General features: G+C 41.6%; 1 protein-coding gene across 3 annotated transcripts in view; it reads right to left on the reverse strand.

The window, feature by feature from the left end:
- The window catches only part of NOSTRIN (nitric oxide synthase trafficking), a 61350-nt gene extending 48391 nt beyond the window's left edge, over positions 1-12959 (reverse strand). Inside the window, exons 1-2 of one of the 3 annotated variants that reach the window (XM_080667979.1) lie at positions 12750-12862; positions 8401-8486 (exon numbers count right to left, since the gene is read on the reverse strand). In XM_080667979.1, coding sequence (XP_080524105.1) covers positions 8401-8486; positions 12750-12776 — 113 coding nt within the window. In that variant the 5' untranslated portion in view covers positions 12777-12862. Of the gene's footprint in view, positions 1-8391; positions 8487-12749 lie in introns of all 3 variants that reach the window. The other 2 variants (XM_080667978.1, XM_080667977.1) reach the window with 2 other exon arrangements.
- Positions 12960-14040: the final 1081 nt, after the last annotated feature.

Consider the following 14040-nt stretch of genomic DNA (forward strand, 5'->3'; position numbering starts at 1 on the left):
GCTGTCAGGCACAGCCTCTTCCTATGAATTCAGTTTCACTTTTAGAATGTTCTTGCAGGCTGTACAACGTGTCCTAGAAGCTGCGCAGAAATAGAAAGAACAATGCCCAGAAGGAAGTGCCGCTTTCCCTAAATCACTAACTTAATCAGATCCTCCTGGGAGAAAATGTTGGACTTGGGTGACAAGAAAGGAAGAGGGCCCTGCTCACCCTGAAGCTACTGCTCTTCTGTTTTGAGCCTGACCATCTCGCCTGAGCTCCAGCGTTTCTGCTGACTTTCACTTGAGCCTGGTAGGAAACCAGCATGAAGAGATTCAGTTACCACCCAGCACTGCTTGCTTTGGGTTTCTCTTTATATAAAAGTGTCATCTGCATCAGGGCATATTCGTATATATTTTTTACAGGTTGGTATATAGCTTAAAAATTCCAAACAGTGCTCTCCTGACAAGTGTGTAGCCTGTATTCTGCCTACACATATATATAGTAGTGACATCCAACATGTATTGGGCACTTACAACATGCCAGGCAGCATTCAGAGTGTTTCAGATGTGTTTCCTCATTTAATCGGTGATAACTTCCATCGGGTAGGCACTCTTACTCTATCCATTGCATGGAGAGGAATAGCAAGACACAGGCAGTTTAGTCAGTATCTTGCCAGAGGTCACCCATGAAGAAGGGAAAGAGCTGGCATTCAAACCTGGGCAATCTGGCTCGAGAACCTGCCTACTTAGATACTCCAGTGCCCTCTGAAACTGTGGGGAAGGGGCTGGAGATGGAGTCGAAGGTAAGGACTTTTAAAGATTGATGCCGCCTCTCACTTGGCCTTGAATTGCAGTGTTTCTGAATCACCATAGCTCCCGGTGACTTCGCAGCCTCGGTGCAGACATAATGACTTTCCCTGGCTTCTTCCAACAGCATTGGTGCTGATGTGAGGTGCGCTCCCAAATGGGGAGGAGGGGGGGGTTAAGGGTCTGGAAAATGGAAAGGCAGGGATCTGTTCTATCAACTCATCAACATTGCCCTGCACCGCTTCTTTGAACATCGCTATTATATCCTTTGCCCATCTTGGATATAGTAAAAGGTTTTAGAATTAGCATTCAAATCGACCAAGCAAAGCAAGCTGTAATAATCTCCTCTTGCATTTTAAACCATCACACAATCGTCAGCAGATTACTCCGCCAGTCAGAAGGAAATGAAATGAACTAGGGCCTGGAAGCTGGGTGCGGGTGCATGGGGAGTGGAACGCTGTGACTGGGCTCCCTTTCTGGCGGGTTTGCCTACGGATGAAAGGTTCCCAGGCCTCTGGCCCTGAATGGTCTTTACCTTAACAGAGGCTAACGGCTAAATTTCTCCCTGAAGAAAATGGTTCTAAGAAGTTATGTTCCAATGGCAAGCATCGAAAGAACTGTCATATTTATAAGTCAGAATGTTTGTAAGTTGAACAAACACTGCCATATGGCTCGTCTGTGCTCATGGCCTAATAAAACAGTATGTCTTTATGTCCTTTCAGAGTTATTGCTAAACAGAAGTGAACTGTTTTCTCAAGGCAGAGGTGGCACTGCCCAGCCTCCTCCATGGACCTCCACCACACACACTCACAACTGCTCAGTCCTAAACGTCACCACATGCAAAGGGAGTCAAGAGAGACAGAGCTAATCTCAGATTGAGACCTAGAATTTTCATTCCCTCATTAAAATAATCAGAAACATGCTTGTGAGAACTTTGTGCTTCCTGTCCTAGCCCTAAAGCTACCTAATAGGAGTTGAGAGTCCTACTCCAAGCAGTTGTCTTGGTGCATGTGAAATTGATGATGTATATGTCTTTTGATGGACAACTCAGTTGCAAAATATTCCAGTGAATTTTAAAGATCCTGGACCGGAGAGATGGCATGCACTGGCTTTTAATCCATCTATGTTCTGATTTCCTCTCAGCATGTGGAGGCAGGTTAATAAATTCTCATTAGTAATAATAAAGACCAACCAATAAGTCAAAGACAAACATTTGTCTTAGAATTTAAAATAAATTATTCTTTTGAAAGAAATGAGAGGTGGAAAATACAAGGTATCAGATTCAATATTTTAGGTAGAGCACAAATTAAACTGTATAAGTGACCACGTAATCAATTTTAGAGTGTCCTGCTCTAATAAAATTAAGATTTTTAAAAATGGTAAAAAAAAAAAATCACAAACTGTAGCTGGTCCCTGTGTTTAAAAGAAATTAATTAAAAAAGACATGCACCACTATGTTCATTGCAGCATTATTTACAATAGCCAGGATATGGAAGCAACCCAAGTGCCCATCAATAGATGAGTGGGTAAAACGTTGTGGAATGTGGAACATATATACAGTGAAATATTACTCGGCCATAATAAAAAATAAAATCTTACCATTTGTTAAAGCATGCATGGACCTAGAAGGTAGTATGCTAAGTGAAATAAGCCAGACAGAGAAAGACAAATATTATATCATTTCACTTGTATGTGGAATCTAAAGAACAAAATAAACAAACAGAAACAGATTCATACATACAGAAAACAGACTGATGGTTGCCAGAGGGGAGGAGGTTGGGGGCTGGGTGGAAAAGGTGAAGGGATTAAAAACTACAGATTGGTAGCTACAAAATAGTCATGTGATATACAAAGTACAGCATTGGAAATATAGTCAATAATAACTATGTACAGTGCCAGGTAGGTACTTGAAATTTAGGGGGGAATCACTTTGAAAGGTATATGATTGTCTAACCACTATGCTGTTCACCTGAACCTAATGTAAAAATGATATTGAATGTCAATTGTAATTGAAAAATAAAATTAAAAAAATAAATAAATAAAATAGAACTAAGGCTCTCTTAAGCTTGAAAATAGCAGGTGACAGAGCCCTCCCTTCATTATGAATTAAAAAGGAATTTTAGTAATCTGAAAATCTTTGTTTGAAATGTCATCCCCATCTCTGGCCTCCTAATTTCTACTAGCAGCAGCTTCTGGTTGGGGGCCTGGTATGCTGACATTTTCCACCCAAGCGTTATCAGTTTGTCTTTTGAAAGACAATCACAAGCTCATCTTACAAAGAGGCAATATTTAAAAGCTAGTTATTAGCAATTTGAAAGACATTTTTACATGGAAGCTCTGTTATTTGGGCAGCAGGGTTCTCTGGCTAGCCCACACACCCACTTCATCATTACCGATTGCCTCAATTCTGGTTCCTGAGGACAGTATAAAAAAAGGCGAGTGGGACCAAGAGGACACCCTTCTGGAGGGTCCAGTCTGAGAGTCCCACTGAGTCCCTGCTCACTTGCAACCCAGGGAAGGAGCAGCTGTGGCAGCTCTAGATCTTCAGATCCTCCTTGTCTGCTAATTCCTGAACTGAGTGAGTTTATAAAAGGGGTTGGAGGTAGTAGTGTCTTGGGAAAGTAAGGCAAAATGGACAAAAAGGGTAGTTTGCAAAGCTTTTTAGCTAGAAAACAAAATCTCATACAGAAACCACCATATTGTATAAGTGGGAGCAGGAGGAAGGAGCTGAGCCCCGCCCATTTAGCTATCTCACCCCCTGAAGGCTCCCCACAGACCCGTGTGCTAGCAAGTTTGAAAGCCATTGGGCTTGATGACTGCTGATGTCCCTACCCACAGAGGATCTTAAAAGGACCCCCTGAGAATGTTGGGGCTCCCACAGCAGTGCTCCACACTGCCTGTCCACTTGGAAGATGCCCTTACAAGGAGCCTGGGTTGGGCTGGGTAGAAATCAAAATGTATCATCTCATCCATATCCCCATCTGTAAAGTAGGAATGAATGAGAATACGTATGCATTGCACTGGGTGGTTGTGAGAAAGTAAAAAATGCCTTGGATTTTTTTAAATTTTTTTTTTTTTACTTTACACAGAACACAGTGGCTGATCTACAGATTGTGCTGGATAAATGTTCTCTTTTGTGATTTTATTATTCTTTTCCAGCTTATGTTCAAATAATAGTTTATATACTATGTAAGTAAATTTCTTTGACACACTCATTTATTGCTCTTCAGAAATAACCCAAGTTGGACATCTTAAAAGTTATGAGTTCCTGAAGGTCCAGAGTCACTCATACATTAATCCCTTTCTTCACTCAGTGAACATCTCTATTGAACACCTGTCTGCTCTGTGCCAGACAGAGAATAACAGTGTAGGGCAGTAAGAGCTCTATCGGAGGCAAGCACCAGCTCTACACATCTCTGAGGAGCACTTTTTTTTTGAGACTGGGGACTGAAGTCAAGAAGGTAGGCCCACTAGAGGGGAATGACTGAATCTTAAAAATGCATTAACTGGAGCCTGGCACTGAAGGTGAAGAAGTGTCTACAAGCAGATGATATAGCCTGCACAAATGCAGGGACCCATGATGAGGGTAGGAGTAGGTGAGAGGGATGACAGGGACCCATCATGGATGATGCAAGTGGTTCAGTAAGATGGAGAAAAGCATGGGAAGAGAGACAAGCTTGATATGAAGGAAAGACTCAGATCTCTTTTATAAAATACTGTACTGAAGGTGATGGGAATCTTTGAAGGGTCTTAAATGGGGTCATGACCACAGAGTGGAAAATAAATTAGAGACAGAGATAGGCCCTAGTCAGCTCCCTAGTTGAGGCAACTTTGCCTGGATTAGAAAAAGAAGATGCTGTGAAGGGACACAGCTCTGAGCCAGGATACAAGACTCAAGGGTTGAGAGTGATTTTAATTCCTGCCTCCGCTTGGCCCCTCAGCCAGGTGCCTTTGTGCAGTGTACAAACTGCACAGCTGCAAGGAGACAGAAGAACGGGTTAAGAGATTTTTGCCAGGACAATGGCAGAGGCAATGAAATGAAAAGAAAGCTGTAAGGCACTAGAGAGCAATATGATGACTCAGTCATAAGCTGAGATAGAAGAAGGGATCATGGGTGACTCCAAGGTATTGGGCTTGATTGGGTGGGCAGTGGTCACCATGGTAAAAAAAAAAAAATCCAGGGGTACCAGCTTTGGGGAAAAGCTAATAGACTGTTTTGGATAGGCTTACTTTGTGGCTCCATGGGACACCCACATGGAAATGTCCAATAGACTGTTGGATATATGATTTGAAGTACAGATAAGACAAACTGTCTAGTAATATACATGAGAGAGTCATCAATTTGCAAAAAGGAGCTGAAGGTGTGGGAGCTAAGATCACCCAGGCTATGAGTAGAGTAGAAAAAGGGAAGATTTACCAAAGACTTTATTGTAATCGTTTATTCCTTTGTTGACAACATCTGCAATGAATCATGGATGAAACAATGGCCAACTACACTTTCTTCTTTGTTCTTTTCTTTTTTATATATATATTTTATTGATTTTTTGCAGAGAGGAAGGGAGAGGGATAGAGAGTTAGAAACATCGATGAGAGAGAAACATCGATCAGCTGCCTCCTGCACACCCCCTATTGTGGATGTGCCCACAACCAAGGTACATCAGGCCGACGCTCTATCCACTGAGCCAAACCAGTTAGGGCTTTCTTTTCTTTTTTTTTTTTTTTCTTTTTTTTTTTTTTTAATGTCCAGAGCAGTGTTACTTGCCATTTGAAAACCTGATCTTAAGCTTGCTTGCAGAAGAACAATTGATTTTCCCATCAAAACCTGTATGAACATCAGCTGTGGAGCTGCAGGGAACCAAATTCTCATAAATAGTTTCTGGGAATGTGTCTTTGTCTTTTAAAATCTGATCTGTGATTGTATTAAAGTGAAACCTAATGACTTTGGTGTGAGGCATCTTAGGAGCCGCTGTGTGTCTGGATAAATCCGAGTTGCTACTATAAAAAAAGAAACAGAAGCAACTAATTGGATAAAAGAAGCTAAGCATGACCATGAATTGCAGAATTTCCAGGAAAAATGGTGTTTCAATAACAACTGCACTTTTCTATCAACACCAATTAGAACAAATGCAATAAGGCAGCTGAGCTTGGAAATGAAACAGTCTCTGAACTCACAGCTTGATTGTGATGCTGTCTCTTGTAGCCCTTGGCCAATACAAATCTGCTCCACAGGGCCACATTCCAAGGACAGTAAAGACCTTGTTCTAATAATGTGGTTGTAATATAATAAAATAAACCCGTAAACATCTTTCATTTATTTATTCATTGAAGCTACAAATATTTATTGGATGTATTTCATGTAGCAGGTACCCTTAATTCAGCTGGCCGCTAGATTTGCCTTTATGATTTTCTATGTCATAACCCTCAACAATTTCAATAGAGACACAGGTAAGAAAAAGAATTCTGACTCCACATACAACAGATATAGCTGTAGCAGGAGAGATGCAGAGAAACCTGGACAAGGCAGTTTTGGAGCAGTGATTCTCCAAATTTATTCAGTTTATTGTTGAGTCTGTTTTCCAGACATAATTTATCACCTGACTTCTGTCTTCATAGCTCTCTTCCAGACACTAATTTTGAAGATGGGGACACCAACTAATCAAGGTTCAGATGACTGCAACCCAGATCATGTGCATGGCTAATAATATGTACAGATTCTTCCTGATCTGCAGAGGGACATGCTTTCTAACCCAGGCAAAGGGTTGAATTTGTATAGTAGTTAACTGGTCTTATTTTAAATAATTTCCTCTGAGACTGATTACAATACTTTTTTATAAAAGAAATTATCTCCCAGATTGGGGGGTGGGGGTGGTCCTTCAGCCCAGCCTGCACCCTTTTGCAATCCAGGACCCCTTGGGGGATGTCCAGCAGTTGGACATCCCTCTCGCAATCTGGGACCACTGGCTCCTAACCATTCGCCTGCCTGCCTGCCAGATCACCCCTAACCACTCTGCCTGCCTGCCTCATCGCCCTTAACCACTTGCCTGCCTGCCTCATCACCCCTAACCACTCTGCCTGCCTCATCACCCCAACCCCTCTGCCTGCCTGATTGCCCCTAACCACTTGCCTGCCTGCCTGATCGCCCTATCCACTCTGCCTGCCTACCTGATTGCCCCAACTGCTCACCTGCTTGCCTAATGGCTCCTAACCACTTTGCCTGCCTGCCTGATCGCCCCTAACTGCTTGTCTGCCTGCCTAATCGCCTCTAACTGCTCACCTGCCTGCCTGATCATCCCTAACCACCTCTACCCCTGCCCCTGTGGCTTCATCCAGAAGGACATCCGGAATGATGTCCAAAAGGACCTTTGGCTGTCCAGTCTAATTAGCATATTATGGTTTTATTATTATAGATTTTTTCTTTTCAACTTTGTTTGATAAACCTGGTTATTATCTTTATAATAGCCTTTTGGATCTCTCCAGCATCTTCCCTTGGTCCCAATAAGGCTAATGTTCTCTTTTGTTCTTGACCTACCAGTGCAGGATGCGATTGGGCCCATGTGTCTTTGTTCTCATGGCACACATGCAATCATTTAAATCCGAAATGGGTTACCTTATAAAGAATAAACAATCTAGCCTGAAGGTCTCTTTAGAGCTGTCTAGAGGTAGGAAAATGGTCTATATCTTTATGGCCCAATTCAGTCCTTAGGATCTCTAATTTTAAGTAGAAATGTTTGTAACTTCTTGACTGAGTTAAGGGTGCTTATTCAGCACAGTGAACAGCTTTATACATGATCACATCTAGTATTAAAAGAAGATGATACTTCCCTGGCCAGTGTGGCTCAGTGGGAGAGCATTGGCCCAAACACTGAAGCGTCTCAGGTTCAATTCCTGGTCAAGGGCACACACCTGGGTTGTATTACCTGGGCTGCAGGTTTGATCCCCAGCCCCGGTCAGGGTGTGTGCAGGAGGCAACCAATCAATGTGTTTCTCTCACATTGATGTTTCTCTCTCCCTCCCTCCCTTTCACTCTCTCTAAAAATCAATGGAAAAAATATCCTCAGGTAGGATTAACAAAACAACAACAACAACAAAAAGATGAGACTTAAAATGGTGACTTCTTTCATCCATTTGGATGGATGATTAGAATGACTTTTCTAATCATTCATCAGACATTTACGGAAGAAGTCAAAAGGCCAGGCTGTAAGAGCTCGGCATACAAAGGTGAGTAGGACTTAGCCCCCTCCCTCAACCTCCTCGTATGGGAGACATATGTCAATTAATAATTTCCACTAGTGTGAAAACAACAATGGTGTATACATCAGGAAAAGTGGTGGGCCCAGCAGGTGGTGATAAACTCAGTCTTAGGCATCAGAAGAGACTTGACTGGATCTTCCCGAGCAGAAGGACCTCCTGCTGTTTCCTGATATATATATATTTTTATGGTACCCAAGTGATAAATGTGCAATAGAGAAGAATCACTCTTGAAGCCAGTCTCTCAAGTACCAAAATATAACACTGTGTTCCGGGGAGTGGGACAGCTTATAATCACTCCTCCAGTTCCACCACTCGCAGCCACTAAGGAGGAAGAGCTGCTTATTGCAAACGCACATTTTGTACCTTTGCTGAAGAATGGAAGTGACCTGCTTGCAGAAATTCTCTCCATTTTGAGAAAACTCCTTGAGGCTCTTGTACACTTGATTATACTGAAAAAGAAAAGATGCACAGAAAGGTTATGGACACTTCCAAAGACAGAACTCCTTTAAACTCTGAGTGCTGCTGTGATGACGACTGTCATTGAAGGTGACTGTGCAGCTGTGGGGTGCACACCTTTTGGGTGAGTTCTTAAAATAGAGACTAAGTCTTTTTGCCTGGATATGAAAAATCCTGGAGAACTTTTCAAAAAATAAAGCTTGTCTATCTGCTACTCCCCTAGACCAAAGGCAAACAGTTCTGCCATGGGGTGCCCTTGGAGTCCGGCTTCCCGTTGCCCTATTGTTCCGAGGAAGGTTAAAGGTACATTCTGAAACATATTGAGTAGTTAATTATTTTGTGTCTCACAAATTCCAAAGTAATATTTCTATATCTTCTGGGAAACCCTGAGCCATGAAAGTGAGTGTTTCTTGGCTGAGATATAAAAATGTAAATGAATAACTTGTTAATAAAAATGTGTCCTAATCCCCTCTACATCTCATTCAATTGTGTTATAATAATGAGTTGAACATTTCGATTGAACCAAACCTTTATACATTTATTTATATCTGAATTTAGCCTTCAGACTCAAGAATTCTAACTGAGAGCTTTTATCATTTGGTTTAGAACTCCACAATGTCATTCTGAAAATTGTATTTGTAAAGGTTGACCTTGATGACAATAGATTTTAAGTGCTCAAATGGAGAGGGTAAATGTCAGCTGATTCAGCCGCTTTCCTCATACAGAGTAGGTGAATTAGGAACGGAACAGTTTTCAAACAAACACTCTCTCACAGTTTCCATCTGGGAGATGCATTTTTAGTGAATTGCATTTTTCAAAATGAGATTTTACACAAGAGTACGCAAATTTTGTGTAGCTCGAGCGTCGTGCTGTGACTCTGCTCATACAGAAAGCCCAGCCTCTTCTGACTCCTAACCAAAGTTGTGAACAGACCAGTTGAGAATATTTCTATGCGCTGGGCTGCAGAGGCTGCTGCATATCCCAAATGTATCAAGCCATCAAAACTCTCCAAGACACATTTGTAAAACACCATCTCCAGATGTCTAGTTCTAGGAGGCCAGACAATCCTCCAAGTTTATAAACCAGTGATTTAACACTCCATGGCCTTTGGAGGAAAGGGGCAGCCTGTGGCAAAGAAGAGATTCCTGTCTTTCCCAAAGATACTCAAACTCAACTTTTTAAAGGCAAAGGCTGCTCAAATAAAAGTGCATCATATGGCTTCAATCTACTCTGAAGCTGCTAGTTTTAGATTTTGAAAGATGATTTCCTGTTATTTAATAGACTAGTACTTACTACATTTTTCACATCATGGCACACCTAGAAAATGATATTTGTACCAGACAGTGTAGTAAAGGGACAAAGTTGTTCCAGGTAGAGATAATTGGTCCATGAGCTCTGCCTCCACCCCCTAAGACCCCAAATCCAGCCACACCCTGCTAATTCAAGGGCTGATACACCTGTAACCCATTTCCCAATCTCAGTGTTCCCAGGCATACACAAGTCTGGAAGCTCTTCAATAGGTCACGTTAATTTAGTGAATAAATAAGAGCAGATGGAGAGAGAATCTGTACTGGACACTCCCCGATAAACCCTGATAAAGGTCGCATCAATAAATAAAGGAGTTGCTAAAAAATATGTCCATTATTTTAGCATAACCCCTTATTTACAAACAACCATCTACTCAGAGTTGAAGACAAAAGCTGTGAAAAACAGAACCCAGAGACCATCTTGCCCAGTGTGTGTGTGTGTGTGTGTGTGTGTGTGATCAGAAAATAGAGGAAAATCCCTTAAACTTGCCTCTAGTTCTCCCTCTCCTACCCCACCTCCCTTCGCACCCCACTCTCGTCTACCGGCTCATTTGGGGCATGACCTAAAATAAGAGATTAAAACAATTTTTTTTGTATCATGAGCCCCTTTGGCATTCTGGTAAAGCCCATTTTACTCTGAATAATATTTTCAAATGTATGAAATAAAATAATAGGATTACAAAGAAAATTGTATGTAAATATATATATATATATATTTTAAAATTATATTATATGTGCTTTATAATTAACCAAACTTCTAAATCACATTGAGTGTGACCAATATTTCTAGATATCTGCTAAAAACTTTAATATTATATAAAATACATGTGATTTTTCTTGGTCATAAAGTCACAGACACTTCAGTAGTACTGGGTTATTGCTTATATTAAAAATTAAAGGAAATTCTTAATTTCAGTTATAAACTAGTGCAAATAAAAAGATCATGTTTTTCTCATTGAAGCTCATGCAGCCCACAGGTTTCCATACATGGATCCACTGGGGTAGACAGGGTTAAGAGCTGTAGCTAAGCTAAGGCTTTATGAATGAATTGTGTTCTGGGCAACCCTAGGCACTCACGGAATGGGACATTTTGTAGGTAGTTACTCGTAAACCTTCGTGTTCTTTTATAAAAACTACCCAAGTGTTTCTTAAAGGATTCGATTGCTTTGTTTAATAAAACACATTAATATTGATAAAACTCATTCCCATGTTTCATTTTGTTCCCAAACTGCAGCCTCATCTTGACACAGTATCGTTCCCCAAGCACAAGCTAGGACTGCACCAGGAAAGCAAGATGAACACTTGATGAAGATTAATCAAATAAATAAAGATTCCATGATCTAAGAGGATTTAGAAACCTGGCTGATGGGATATCCACTTCCTCTGACTCCCAGGTTACTTTTGGTGGCACTGGGCCCATAGAGATAATCTTCAAGGTTGTGGACAAGGTTCGGCATAAGGGGAGGAACTCTTCAGCATGTCAGGGAGGAAACATTAAACTGACACACAGATGTGGTGACGGGTTGTCTTGGGGCTGCTCAAAAGAAAATATTCCTCCCAGTTCCTGAGCTAAAGGCAACCTTAGAAAAGGATGTTAGGCTCTCCATTCTTTTTTAAACTCAGTCAGGCCTAAGTTTCCCTCTATCTCACTCTTCCCTAGGTCTTGACTTCGTCTTCGGTGACTGTTGGTGCCAGGTTTTGCCTTGACTTATACAGCTGCTGCCCCACGCAACCACCCTTTTGCAAAAACATGATTAAAGTGTCAATGGTGGGAAAGGAGTTAGCATTTTAGAAGGGAGCAAATGCATGGGACAGGAAATAAACAAACAGCAAATAAATAAACCATAAAAGACTTTTAAAAAGTTACCTGTGCAAAAGATTGGAGGGGATCAAAGGAGGAGATTTCCTTTCTTCAAATTTATATACAGCTATATTGCTGGAATTTTTTTTAAATTTTGTATTTAAAAAGTAAAAGCAGACAGAGGCTGCGGCTACATTGTCGTTATTAATATCACTAGCATTTATGACTTCACCTCATTTAGCTCACCTGCTTCAGGAGCTCATTCTGTGGAGTAGCAGTTACAGGCCTATCTGCTCTAAGCCTGTGCTTTCCGCATCCACTGGACTCTTTCTATGGCTCTATTGCAGTCTCCGTTTCTGCTTTTCCACAAGTCTTTTTTTTTTTTTTTTTTTAAGATAAAATACTTGAAAGATCCCTTGTTTCTGTTGTTACCAATTTTGCTTCTTGGCACCATTTATTGGGAAACACCCTGACATTCCTTGATTACTTTATTTCCAAAGTAAATGTATCCTCCTCCTCTTTAGCTGCTCCTCATTTACTAAGTTACATCTCTGCTATTGCTTCAAACACCCTCATAAGTATTTGGACTTTTGACCCATCTTCTATTTTTGGTAGCCCTCCCAAGACGGAAAGAAACATATTGATAAACCTGTCTGAGTACCACCACAGGCTGGACAAAATGGGGAGTCTGTCTTTCCTCCCGTGGGACTTGGCAATTCCTGACTATCTCAATGATATGGGAAAATACACAAAAAACCTTCCACTCTAAATTCCTTCACAGAAGCCAAAATTGGCTGCAGACATTCTGCGTGTTTGTGTATCCACTCAACACATAATGTAGGCACTTGTGTATGTCTTAAGAATGTTTTCTACACAGCCACCGTCTGCATGCAAATATGATGCTATACCCCCTCAAAGTTTTCCTAAGAATATGGGAAAGGAAAGTGACAATGACTTGCCCATTTGCTAGAAAGGGCAATTAAACTGAACCAAAGAAAAACCACAGATTTTTGACTCACAGCCAGTATCTAAACATGTTTAGTTCCTGAGCATCTCAAACTTTTAAAGTTAAAATACATTCGTATATAAATCCACCCCTCAGCCGCCTTCTTACACACAAAGACACAAACTAACACCAAGCTACTCACCGAACAGTTTGTGAGTGGGTCCCTCATGCTGAAATGTGTTTGGCTTCTGTCCTTTTAAACTATGCTCCAGCGTTCAGCTTTCCACACTCAGGACACACTGCCCTCTGAAGGTTGGGTGTGTCCTAGACTTCCTGCATTCAAAGGGCCCAGAGTCCTGTCAAATGCCCCGAGGAGGAAGTCCCACCCTGGACTTTCCTCCATTTATTTACTGAAATAGCAAAGAACTGCTCAGGGTCAAGAGAGCTGGCGTGAGATAGTGGGAAACACTTCCGTAAATACTTGGAGAGCAGAATACTGAGTCCTTGAGAGAAAGCACAGAAGCTATAAAGTGTCCCCATAATCCGGCCGTTCCCTGGGCTGATGCATGTTAGACAGCTTGCTATATTAATCATTTTTTATTTTCTGTGTTGTCTGATGCTTGAACATGTTAAGGCCTTTTGAACCGGAGAGCCTGCTCCTCCTTGGGTCAGCTAACACCTAGAAAGAGGAAGCAACTTGCCCTTGAGCACATCTTTGATATGCAAAGCACCAATCCAGACCCTCTTCTCCCTTCCTTATCTAAAGCTCACAAACCAAGTCAATATATCCCTTGCTCTAATCACCCCAGCTCAGGGTACCAAACAATTAGGACCAGACCTATGTAACTGTGACTACAGTGGGAAATGTCTGGAAAAGGTTATCAGGGAGCAGGACATACATTAACCACCCCTGAAGGTTTAACTCAACCCAGCTCTCACTCCTAGCCCAACAGGGCCAAGAGGCTGACTAAACTATCAAATTAAGAAAAAAAATGTTATGCTTACCCTCACATTTTTTTAATCGTTCAAAAGGATAAACAGAACTAAAAATCCGCCATCAGCAACTTATATTTTTATTGCTTTCTCTGCACCTGTGGTCCCCATTATGAATCCTTAGATTTCCATCTAATGGCCTGTTGTCTTGTGATGATCATTTGCTGGGTATGGGCAGCTTTGCTGTAATTGAGGGATCCCCCATCCAAAAGAAGCACAATCTGCAGAGCCCAGTGGAGCACTTCAGAGCTATCCAGGTGGGCCCACTCCATTGATCTGCTTTGGGTGTGCAGGCTCCACTCTAAGTCCCTGCAACCAGAGTGGAGATGTTAGTGGTGGTACGGCACCAGAATATCACCAGCAATGGACCTCAGTACAGCAACCTTGGTACTTGAGTTCTAGCTAAGAAAAAATTCAGAGCCAAGTCTGGTCTCTGGCCCCCTTGTTCCTCCTCTAGGGGGTCTACCACATGACTAGTGACATGCTAGGGGAGGAAAGGT

This window comes from Plecotus auritus (assembly GCF_963455305.1).
Source record: "Plecotus auritus genome assembly, chromosome: 5".
NCBI classification, from domain to species: domain Eukaryota; kingdom Metazoa; phylum Chordata; class Mammalia; order Chiroptera; family Vespertilionidae; genus Plecotus; species Plecotus auritus.